Raw genomic sequence first — 12,479 nt, 5'->3', positions numbered from 1 at the left:
TGCCAATGGAATAAGAAAATTTTGCGTGTCAAGCAAATCTCATCTCAAGACCTGCCCATGGAATAATACTATTTCACTTGTCAAGCAAATATTACCTAGAAACTAGCTAATATTTTCTACTTGAGAGAAGAAAATAAGATTGAGTTTTATTGCAAGACTAAATGCTTGTTTAAGACAGAATTTTTTTGCAATGTGTGAGGGAGGAGCAGGGTGTGTGTGTGTGTGTGTGTGTGTGTGTGTGTGTGTGTGTATGAAGGAGCAGTGGGTGTGTGTGTGTGTGTGTGTGTATGAGGGGAGCGCAGGGCCACGTGAGGCCAACCTCTGCAGACATGCATCCAGTGACACACATTCCTGTTGCCATGGTTTCGGCGCGAGCCAGTGTGAGTGACAGCGTGCAAAGGGGGCTGAGATGTGAGACTGATTGTGTGTGTGTTTCTGTGTGAGCCCTCCCTTCACACACAAAAACAGGTACACACAGCGCTACAGCGATATCTTCAGTGACTAGACTCTCTCTTCCTGTTTCCTGTCACAAAAACCTGAGCTGCGACTGGTACAGAAGGCACACAGAGCACTCTTCAGCAGCGATTCGCCAGCTCTCTGTGCTTGAATTATTAATTCTCGCTCTCTTTCTGCCTGGTGAATGATTACTGGTGGGCGATTCAGATTTTTTTTAAAGGGGGTCCTGACAGGACCCTCTTCCTGGCGTTCGGTCATTTAGCCGACAGCTGCCGTCACCGTCGGCGGGGCTCGGACGTGTTAAAGAGCAGCACGGGGGGGCCGGGGGGGTCGGGGCGGGGTGCCTCTTTGGCAGGCTACCACGGCTACGCTATCTCTGTGGAAGCAGGGAGAGGGGCCATATGGCCCGGCCCGCGTTTAAAACGCTCGCTGGTCACTCCGGCGCACGGGCACCGGAGCATGAAATGAATAAGTAATGGAACAGAATATGAAATATCTGCATACGTTGGACTGTCAGTGCGCCGAATCCATAGCATGTCCTAATTTAGATGCTGAAAATAACATGGGTAGCCGTGCTCAATTTTCCCAATTCCAAAATGCAGAGTATTTGCATATGCAATCTTAGGAGAGCATATACAGAGAACTACAGTCTTTTGGCACCTAAAGGCTTTGCACAAGCATAAGAATATGAAAAATTTGTTATATTTAGAAAGTATAAAAAAAAGAAAAGAATTTATACTTTTGTCTGCTTCTTCTTCAGCTATATTAAAACATATTATTGTTGTTGTTGCAAGCCCTCAGAGCAGAGTACTTATTTTTATCACACAAGTATTTTTTTTTTTAAACACGAACATGTGCACAAGTTCAGCTTGTTTAAATAACAGCAGGCTGTCGAATTCCCTGCCCCATTTGCGAAGCAGCTGCAGTTCCCAGTCATCATGAGAACGATGATGGAGGTCGACGTGATATGAGCATTCTCACAAGAATGTAATTCAGGATGACCGGCTTTTACAAACGGTCGTTGGCCATTTTTATCTTTCTTTTCAATGTACGTATAAAAGAGTAAAATAAATCTGCAGGCTCTCTTAAACAAGCCAGACTGTGGCGGAGCTTGGTCATAGCAGGACATGAGCTACATCCACTACACGATGACATCACTGGACAGCACTGTCTAGTCACAAAGATGTGTTGGCTATTTTTACCTTTCTTTTCAATATACGTATAAAAACAGTAAAATAAATACAGGCTCTCGTAAACATAACAGACTGTGGTGGGGCTTGGTCATAGCAGGACTACATCCACTACACGATGACATCACCGGACAGCCCCGTCTAGCAAGAACAGAGGAGGATTCCCCAGCATGATGTCATCTCTAACATACGCCTAATATCTGAGAGGTTTGTTCGGCTCTGCGAGGTGAAACATTTATGCCAGGCCTTCCCACGGATCCTCCGACTGACAGCTTTCAACTTTCAACTGCCAGGACGGCGTAAACTATTGTGAAACCACTGAAAGCAGATGAGTAGCAGCTGGAGGGAAAAGCCTGCATTAGTGTGGGCACGGAAAGCCTTGGATGACCTCTCCCTTCTGCAATGGCTGAATGTTTGGCTGTGTAACAGAGAGGCTTCACACAGTCCGTATGGTCAGTTCCCCCCCCTGAACAGTAGCCTAGCACCCCTGCAGCACCCCATAACTCTGGCACTAACTGGATTATGGACAGAGAGGGAGAGAGAGGAGAAGGGGGGGAGGAGAGGAGATGAGAATCCAGGCTCTACTGAATGAAAAAGAGGCAAAACAAACGGTGGCATTTAAGACTGCATAATGTGAATCAATTTCATTCATTATACTGCTCACCCATCAGCCACACCCCCGCAGTGCCCCAGCCCCCCCCCCCCCCCCTAATCTAATGCGATGAAATCCCATCGTGTTAGCTTTTAATTCCAGCCAAACTGCGCAAGGCAGCAGCCGCAATCTGATTAAAGGGGGCTGATCTGATTGGGGGTACGTGGAGGCAGGGGCCCGGGTTAGATTGGATGACAGCTTTCAAAAACATTAAATTGGAAAAGTGGGAGGGGCAGAGGTCAGCTGGGAGCGATCGTTTCCAGCTGGGGTGAGTACGCCACGCTTTCAGGCGATTACGCTGGACCCCTCGTTCAGTTTCCCCATCGCCCACAGCAGGGTTCTCTTCATTTCAAATGCACAATACACATACATGTATGTGCTGCAATTCATATGTACATGACAAACATGTACCAATGTGAAACACCCATACTGCACCAACACAAGCACACACCTACATAGACACACACACACACTCACACATACACACTCGCACACACAAACACACACACACATACACACACACACACTCGCACACACACATACACTCACACGCACACAAACTCTCTTGCACACGCACAGATACACACACACACACATACTCGCACACAAACACATATACATATACATATACACACACACCTACATAGACACACACACGCACACATACACACACACTCGCAGACACACACACACACATACACACACACACACTTGCGCGTGCACACACACACATATACACACACACACTCGCACACACACACACACACATATACACACACTCGCACACACACATACACTCGCACCCACACAAACACTCTTGCACACGCACAGACGCACACACACACACACACACATATACACACACACACACACAAACTCGCGCACACACAGACACACACACACACACACACACACACACTCGCACGCACACAAACACACATACACGTACACACACACACACACACACTTGCACACCCACACATACACGCACACACACATGTGCAGTAACACAAACATTCAGGCTCTGCATAGCAGCACCGCTGTCAGACGTGCTCAGACACTGTAACCATAAACTATTACTTCCATTAATTTGCTCCACGGTCAGCAACATACTGTACATTTCGGGCAGATGCTTTCAACAATTAATATGAACCTACTAGGTCAGCAATATACTGAACATTTTGGACAGATGCTTTCAACAAATCCTGTAAACCTATAGGGTCAGCATGAGAAAAAGACGCGGCAAGCACATGCACTCCTGTTGTGGGAAATACGATGATTTGTGGTTAGCATTTTTAATCTTTGTAGATCATGAGTTGGGGAGGAGAATAATTCCACGCATGATATGGCAGTAATAAACCATAATTAACAACCCAGTTCTCTTTGGAAAACAACATCGTGTGCAAGGGCTTAGTACCGGTGGAAGTGTTAATTGATGAAGCAATCACAAATATACTATGCTGGATATTAACATGAGTTAGGGAAGAAATTAACAAAAAAGAATTCTGCGGGAGATATATATATAACATTTTTCCCATTAAATAAAATATTTATCTATTTCATATCTGCCTCGTGTTCTCTGTGAAATGATGCATTATTTCATATGTTCCGATTAAAATGAGAAATGCTGTTCATGAAACAGAAAAGCATTACTGAAATGAGTCTACGTGCCATATGAACAGACCTCATGCACAACCGTTAGGTCATTCACTCACTGCACACAGTTCCATGTACGTCTGTAGAAAAGTACACAGAAATCTATGAAAACTACACAAGAATGAAAATAGCCGTTCTCATTTCCAGAAGAATATGTTTACATTTTGAATTCAAGTGCATCCATCTTTTATGCTGTACATACACATGGACATGGGCAATAATGAGCTATGGAATGATTTCATACATATTTGATCTCTGACAAATGAATCATGTCTGTTTCATGAGCTTCGAACTAGAGCAAAGGAAATTAGACTTCTCTCCATTCAATTTCTGAAACGAAATGCAATGATGAAACTCAGGAGATTATACATTGCCTCCCGCAGGAAAGCAACGCTCCTTTTGAAGGATTTTTCATTTTATGGTGAATAAATGCTCTGAAGGTTGTATCTCAGTGTTGTATCCGAATTACTAGTACAGCAAATGTGTTTCTTATTGTGCTGGTCACAGTGCCCGTCTTGCCAAACGCATGAAAATATGAAAGATGAGAGTATTCAGACCTGATCATTGTCACTACTGTATCTGTGACCATCGCACTGTCGGAGCGGTTGAAAGTTTTCAGTGCCCGACGGCGAATAACATGCACCTTAGCACAGTGTTGCAATGGGAGCGTCGATTCTAAAATAGTCTCGCTTGGCACACTCACTCCGTTGACTCCCACAGGGTGCACGTTCGTTCATAGATGTGTTCAATGTGTGTTCAGGGTGCCTGTAGATTGCAGTCAAACCCGCATATGAACCCGCTGACTCAACTCTGTGTGAGCCTAGCTGTAGTCTGAGATGTAAAAAGAAGGTGTCTCGGGGGAGAATTATGGATGTTTCCACTCATGAATCGGGCAGTGGGGTTTGCCCATGCAAACGGCTGCAGATGATTGGTCATTCCAAATTGGGGTGGGTATTGGATAGACCAAATTTAATAATTTTATCATTATAATAATAAAAATTCTCCAGGTGCCTTACCCAGTCGGCTCCAGGAGACGATTGGCCGTGGGTATCCAGTGGCGACGCATTCCAAAATGGCGGTCTGGTGAACGGTGAGAGTGAGGTTTTCAGGGCCCACTAGGATCATGGGTTCCTTGTAAACAGAAGACTGGGAGCCTGCAAGTGAGTGAGGGAGAGAGTGTGTGTGTGTGTTTATGTGTGTGTGAGAAAGAGCATGTTAGTTGAGTGAGCAAGGGAATGAGTGAGTGATTGCGTGAAAGCCAGAAAGAGAGAGAGAGATGAGGTTGATAGAGCATTAATACATGTTACTGTGAAAACACAAGACACATTAAAGCGGTATATTTAAGTGGGTAATTCAACAGCTCCAAGAGCACGAGTGTTTAGTTTGGACACATTATGTATTGGAAAACAATTTTTAAATCGGGCACGGTAAAGTGCTTTGAGTGAGGGAAAAGCACTTAGCAAATAAAACATACTATTAATAAGCCATTAAAAAAAGTCTAACAAATAATCTAAAATACATTGTCGATGGTAATTGAACCTGTACTTACTAAATATGGTGGGGCATGGTTTCCCATTTTTAAAATTGCACGCAAGATTACCACTGTATGTTACGTACGCTCTCATTTATTCATAGGCTGATCCTTGAAAGTACATTTTCCAATTATAATATATTAAGCATGCATACTTCAGTACATTCAAGAGCTGAAGGGATTTTCATCACATTTCACCAGTGTCAAGCAGAAACCTTGCACTGCATGTAGGGTTTCTACCCACACCGACAGCTCTCATCCAGCTCTGTCTACTATAGAAGCCTCACAACTCAAATACTAATAAAGTTGGTTGAATGCCCCAGATGACTATGGGGCGGCCTGTAGCGTAGTGGTTAAGGTAAATGACTGGGACAGACAAGGTCGGTGGTTCTAATCCCGGTGTAGCAATAAGATCCGCACAGCCGTTGGGCCCTTGAGCAAGGCCCCTAACCCTGCAGTGCTCCAGGGGAGGATTGTCTCCTGCTTAGTCTAATCAAATGTACGTCGCTCTGGATAAGAGCGTCTGCCAAATGCCAATCATGTAATTGTGTAATATTGTGTGGGTAAAAACAGTAAAGGCAGAGTTTTTAGAGGGGACGGGTAAGACAGGCGGACAGGGTCAGGGTGCGGACCTGACACGGTGAGTCTGGCGGCCGCACTGCGTTTGACGCCGGCGCTGTTGTGCGCCACGCAGTGGAACACGCCGCTGTCCTCTGGGCGCAGGCCTGTGATCTGCAGCACGCCTGTGGGCAGGAGCGTGTACCTGGGGGAGAGAGAGAGAGAGAGAGAGGCACCCGCAGCCCTGGTCTCAAAGCACGTTATCACTCCAGTAAAACCCAGCTAAACCTGCACACGCTTCTATTATACACTGTAACGTATACGTTGTGAGAAATTGCCACCGCGGGGATGGGAAAGCCAAACAACAGTCAAATCCCTTTTAAGAGAGTGAGAGGGAATCCCTGTACATAGGACTCAGGGAACATTGAATATGGCATCTGTGATAGCGGGAGGGTTTGTTTCGACTCGACTAAAGATAATGAATGTTGGTACTATAGTAGAGATATGTGCAGTACCTATGACACAGTGAGATTTGGGCTACATTACAGGTAACCCCTGTATGACCCCTGTATGACACTGAGAGTTGAGTTGGATTAAATGTAACCCCTGTATGACACAGTGAGAGTTGAGTTGGATTACAGGTAACTCCTGTATGACACAGTGAGAGTTGAGTTGGATTACAGGTAACTCCTGTATGACACAGTGAGAGTTGAGTTGGATTACAGGTAACTCCTGTATGACACAGTGAGAGTTGAGTTGGATTACAGGTAACTCCTGTATGACACAGTGAGAGTTGAGTTGGATTAGAGGTAACCCCTTGTATGACACAGTGAGATTTGAGCTGGATTAGAGGTAACCCCTGTATGACACAGTGAGATTTGGGCGGGATTAGAGGTAACCCCTGTATGACACAGTGAGAGTTGGGCTGGATTAGGGGTAACCCCCGTATGACCCCTGTATGACACAGTGAGAGTTGGGCTGGATTAGAGGTAACCCCTGTATGACACAGTGAGAGTTGGGCTGGATTAGAGATAGAGGTAACCCCTGTATGACACAGTGAGAGTTGGGCTGGATTAGAGATAGAGGTACCCCCTGTATGACACAGTGAGAGTTGGGCTGGATTAGGGGTAACCCCCGTATGACCCCTGTATGACACAGTGAGAGTTGGGCTGGATTAGAGATAGAGGTAACCCCTGTATAACACAGTGAGAGTTGGGCTGGATTACAGATAGAGGTAACCCCTGTATAACACAGTGAGAGTTGGGCTGGATTACAGATAGAGGTAACCCCTGTATAACACAGTGAGAGTTGGGCTGGATTAGAGATAGAGGTAACCCCTGTATGACACAGTGAGAGTTGGGCTGGATTAGGGGTAACCTCCGTATGACCCCTGTATGACACAGTGAGAGTTGGGCTGGATTAGAGATAGAGGTAACCCCTGTATGACACGGTGAGAGTTGGGCTGGATTGGAGATAGAGGTAACCCCTGTATGAAACGGCGAGATTCGGGCCGATGCTCTCTACCTCTCGTCCTCCGTGTCCACCTCCTCCCCGTCCTTCTCCCAGCTGATGGCGGGCTCCGGCAGGCCGTGTATCTGGCACTGGAAGCGGCACACCCCCGACTCCTCCGCCCGCACCGACTGGGGCTGCACATGGAAGTCGGCCATCGCTGAGAGAGCGGGAGAGAGGGAGAGGGCGCGTCACACACCGTCACCGCGCTAATCACCCTTACCCACACGCCAGGAGAAGGCTTCCGACAGAGCGTGTAAAAACTGCCGGTCTCCAGCGAAGGCTGCACCCTGAAGTTCGAAGCTCGAAGTGTGCCATTAACGTATTGTCAGAATAGTATAAAACAAATACCATAACAAATGATGTTGTGCTATGGCTTGGAAAATGATGCCTATATACAGTAAATATATGTTTATCTTTTGTTTTCTCGACTGTCCAATCCTCCATTAATGTGTTTATAGTGTTATTTTACTGTCTAGATGTCCCCATAAAAGTATTTAATGGTTAATTATTAGAATTAATAATTATTTTTTTTTTAAAGTGAGATTCTCTGTCAGCTATCTTTTATGTTTAAACTTTATAAACCAACTGACAACAGTGCAAAGCTTTGTGATTAAACTATCCATATGCCACTCATCATTACTGTACATGGAAACCCAATGCCTCATAACTGCTGTTGGTGCATGCATACACATGTATCCCTGTGTGCATGTGTGCATGCGTGTAACCCTGTGTGTGTGTGTATCCCTGTGTGCATGTGTGTGTGTGTGTGTGTGTGTGTGTGTGTAGGTGCATGCATCCATATGTGTGTATCCTTGTGTGTGTGCACACATGCACATCTATCCCTGTGTGCATGTGTGTGTGCGTGTAACCCTGTATGTGTGTGTGTGTATCCCTGTGTATGTGTGTGTGTGTGTGTGTGTGTAGGTGCATGCATCCATATATGTGTATCCTTGTGTGTGCACGCATACATATCTATCCCTGTGTGCATGACTGTGTGCGTGTAACCCTGTATGTGTGTGTGTATCCCGGTGTCTGTGTGTGTGCGCATAATGATAGCTGAAATATCTGTCCTTTAAAACGTTGTGATCTTGGCTTCTTTTCATCAGCTATTCTGAAATCCTTGACGCTGAGTTACAGGTTTGCTTTCTATTATACGCGAACCTTGAGCAATAAAATCAGAGAAATAAAACTTGAGAAGCTACAATACCTTGAAAGAGTAGTATTTTACTGTCACTATGTACAATTCAACCTGAATTTAGAAATAGTCCAAGAATAGTCAACACATTGTAACACTCTTGTGCTATAATAATCTCTTGTTAAGGTAACACATCTAATGTGCATAAACACCACTTCAGTAGAATCACACAAATTAAAAAAAGACTAAGAAGGATATAATGACGCAGGGGGAAAGGGGCGGAGGGGTTCTGGGGGCTGGAAATAAACTAGACAAAAAGACCACAACAAAAACTAGTGCAAGGTCTGTCTTTTCACTGCTTTCCCAACATCTTCAAGACAAGTGCACTTCTTTAAATGTCAGACGTAATTAACTGGGACTTATCTGAACACCCTCTGCATAACAACAGGGATAAAGCCTCTCCTTGTTGTTCACCTCCATTCTTCCCCAAGTGAAACATTCACTTAAGATGGACTGGCATTACAATTACACACACACACACACACACACACACACACATACACACAAACCCTGTCTCTCTCCCCACACACACACACACACACACACACACATACATATACACACACACATACACCCTGTCTCTCTCCCCACAAACACACACACACACACATACATACATACATACATATACACACACACTGTCTCTCTCCCCACACACATACACACACACACCCTGTCTCTCTCCCCACACACACACACATATACATACACACACACACACACACACACACATACATACACACACACACACACACACACACATACATACATACATATACACACACACTGTCTCTCTCCCCACATACATACACACACACACCCTGTCTCTCTCCCCACACACACACAAACACACCCTGTCCCCTGTCCCCGGCCCCCCCCCACACACACACACACACATTTCAAGCTTCTGAAATAACTTGTTTCTGTTGAAAGAATCTCACAACAGGAGAGGGAAAATGCTCCTCAGAGTGAGTTCCTGAAGAGGGAGAGAGGGAGCGAAAGAGAGAGGGAGGTAAATAGTTGCTGTGAGATCCTTTCTGCTGTAAGGCTGTGACGTAAGAACAAATAAAGAGCTGCAACAGCAGGCAGGGAAGTGTATGGATATTGCTCCACCACGGCCCAAGTTGTTTAGTTTTCATGAGTATGGCTATAACGGTATGGCTCTGCACCATGACCGGGCTCAAAAGGCAGCCCGTAACCGCACAGAGGACTAGTACTTGGATTAAAATTTAAACAGACTTGATTTTAAATTCTTCCTACAAGAAAACCCCACGGTGAGTTTTCACGGTAAAATACCTACAGCGGTGGATTTTCTCATATATTACATATAACACAGTAAAAGAAGAAGGTAACTGTGTTACGCTACAGGTGTTTTGTATCTGAGCAGGAAACGCTCCATTTAACCATTTCCCTGCGGAAGAATCTGCCAGTGGGCCCCTATGCAAAGACGCTTCTTCTAGATGCTTCTGTGGTGCGTCATTAGCAGCGATGATTATTGTCGGGTGTCGGCGCGGTTGCCATCGTCTCTCTCACACAATTAACCGGCGACGGGTCATTTCAGCCAGGGAGAGGAGCCGACCGTGTTGTATCCAGGGCAACGGAGAAGGTAGGGGAGGCAATGCACAGGAAGGGCTACTAATACAATTATGCGTAGCTCTCTGCCCCTACTGTACGCCTGGAAGCGGTCATAAAGCACAGCCGGGCCTGACCGCCCTGCCCTTTGGTAAACACCAGGGCAAACACATTACGCACGTATACGCGCATGCATTATGCGGCTTCCCAATCGGGCGGGGCTCCTCCACGCATAGAGGCCCTCGGCCAAACGCCCCCGGGGGAAGGGGGTAAAGACACACCTCCTAAACGACGCTCATCTTACATCTGTCCCCATCAAACCTGCCGCCATCCGTCTCGAGAGCGGCGCTCTGCCCCAACACCTTCATCACTCAGACCCCCCCCTCCACCACATCCACAGACACGCCAGCCAAGACGGGGCCTCTGCTATTAGTGCTCATGCATTAAACATGGACGGCACAGATTGGCCCACACGCTGCACCCCACACTCTGTGACCCCCCCCACCCTTCCAATCACACCCTCACACGCACACACACCAAGCTCACAGAGATAGATAGATCCAGTGTGTGAATAAGTGTGTATACTGTACACACACACACACACACACACACACACACACACACGCACACACATCAAGCTCACAGAGATAGATAGATAGATCCAGTGTGTGAATAAGTGTGTATACTGTACACACACTCGCACACACACACACACACACACACACACACACACACACACACACACACACACACACACACACTTACATTAACAAGATCACAGAGATACACACACAGATAGATCCAGTGTGTTTCTAAGTGCACATAATGTACACACATGCACACACGCACACAGAGATGCTTCCGTACAGACACAGATCCACAGTGTAAATACAGACACACGTACACCGACAAACACACACTCAACTTGAAAAACGCACCGACACACACACTCGCGGTAATGCACACAGCCCGGTGTAAACACACGCACACAAACGCTACAGATTGCACACAGTCGAGGCAGGCTCTTATAGCAAATGCCCAAAAGCCCCATTTTATGCTGCTTTTATCACTCCTCGCAGATTGTCACTCTGCCAAACGCTCAGAAACACTTGCATGTTATTACAAATTGGTTGTTTCCAGCAAGGCTGTGAGCTGTCACATAAGCAGATCTAATGAGAGGAGCAAAGGGCCAGGCAGACAGAGAGCGACACGCAGCCGGTTTCAGGACGGCGGAGAGATTAGAGACGGCCAAGTGGGGGGCTCCGTCGGCCCCCGTTTACAGGAAACTCTGGAGCAGGAAGAGACGGCACATTCTCACCTGTCACGAGCGCTTCCAGCGCAAGATCATTAACACCTCAATATTCTCCAGCTGCAAGTGAGCAAAGCTTCATTTTATCTCACCCCCGTTTCATCACGTCCTATCGGGCTCCATCGCGGCGCGAACGGGGCCGGCCTTCGGTCTTAATCCACCGGAGAACGGGACGTAATGGAAAAAAAGGCGCAGAATTTACCGCATATCAAATGCAATCTGGGGTATACGTCAGAAAGTAATTGATGCGTGAAAAACAGAGCAAGGCATAAAGTGACATAAAACCGTGTAAGCTTTCACGAAGTCCCGGTGACAAGTATGCGGACGGCGAAATAACAGTTTTGGCACGTGTGAACAGGTGCTCGGAGGGGAACGCCGGCACCGTTGATATATGCTTCCTCTATACGGGATGGCGGCCATTAGACGTCCTTCAGTGACTCTGACTCACGGAGATGACAGTTAATGACGCTGTAGCGTAGCGTAGCGTACCGCACGCCCTACGCGTGCAGAAGCCCAGCGCGTTACGAGGCTCCATCGAGCCGACCGCGCGCCCCTCTTTATTATAATCCGCCCCTATCCCCGCCCTCCCCTGCGCGGCCCCCTCAGAGCTCTGACATCATCCTCCGCGCGGCGCTCTCCATCAGGAGATAACTCCTCCGCTCACCGTAAGCATGCATAATGGAAACTGCGGCCATAAATTATGCATACGCGACGCTATCTCGACGCGGAGGCTCGACGGGTCCCGCAACGCGGCCTTAAATGGGTCCACTGAAAGGCTGTTTTCACGGCTCTCTGACGCAGACCTGCGGCCTCGTTCCTTCCCGCGACCGAGCTCGCGAAGAGAGTCT

The 12,479-nt window shown here is 46.8% G+C and overlaps 1 protein-coding gene across 2 annotated transcripts in view; it reads right to left on the bottom strand.

Annotated features, from left to right (window-relative positions):
- The window catches only part of LOC133111941 (immunoglobulin superfamily DCC subclass member 3-like), a 67,002-nt gene that overhangs the window by 19,072 nt on the left and 35,451 nt on the right, over positions 1-12,479 (bottom strand). For both annotated transcript variants that reach the window (XM_061222582.1, XM_061222583.1), the window contains exons 3-5: positions 7,568-7,712; positions 6,118-6,248; positions 4,971-5,108 (exon numbers count right to left, since the gene is read on the bottom strand). In XM_061222582.1, the coding sequence (XP_061078566.1) occupies positions 4,971-5,108; positions 6,118-6,248; positions 7,568-7,712 (414 nt within the window). The remainder of the gene's footprint in view (positions 1-4,970; positions 5,109-6,117; positions 6,249-7,567; positions 7,713-12,479) is intronic.

The sequence above is a fragment of the Conger conger genome, chromosome 15 (assembly GCF_963514075.1).
Source record: "Conger conger chromosome 15, fConCon1.1, whole genome shotgun sequence".
NCBI lineage: Eukaryota > Metazoa > Chordata > Actinopteri > Anguilliformes > Congridae > Conger > Conger conger.
Note: the sequence above shows the minus strand (reverse complement) of the source record. Positions and strands in the feature narration are given on the sequence as shown.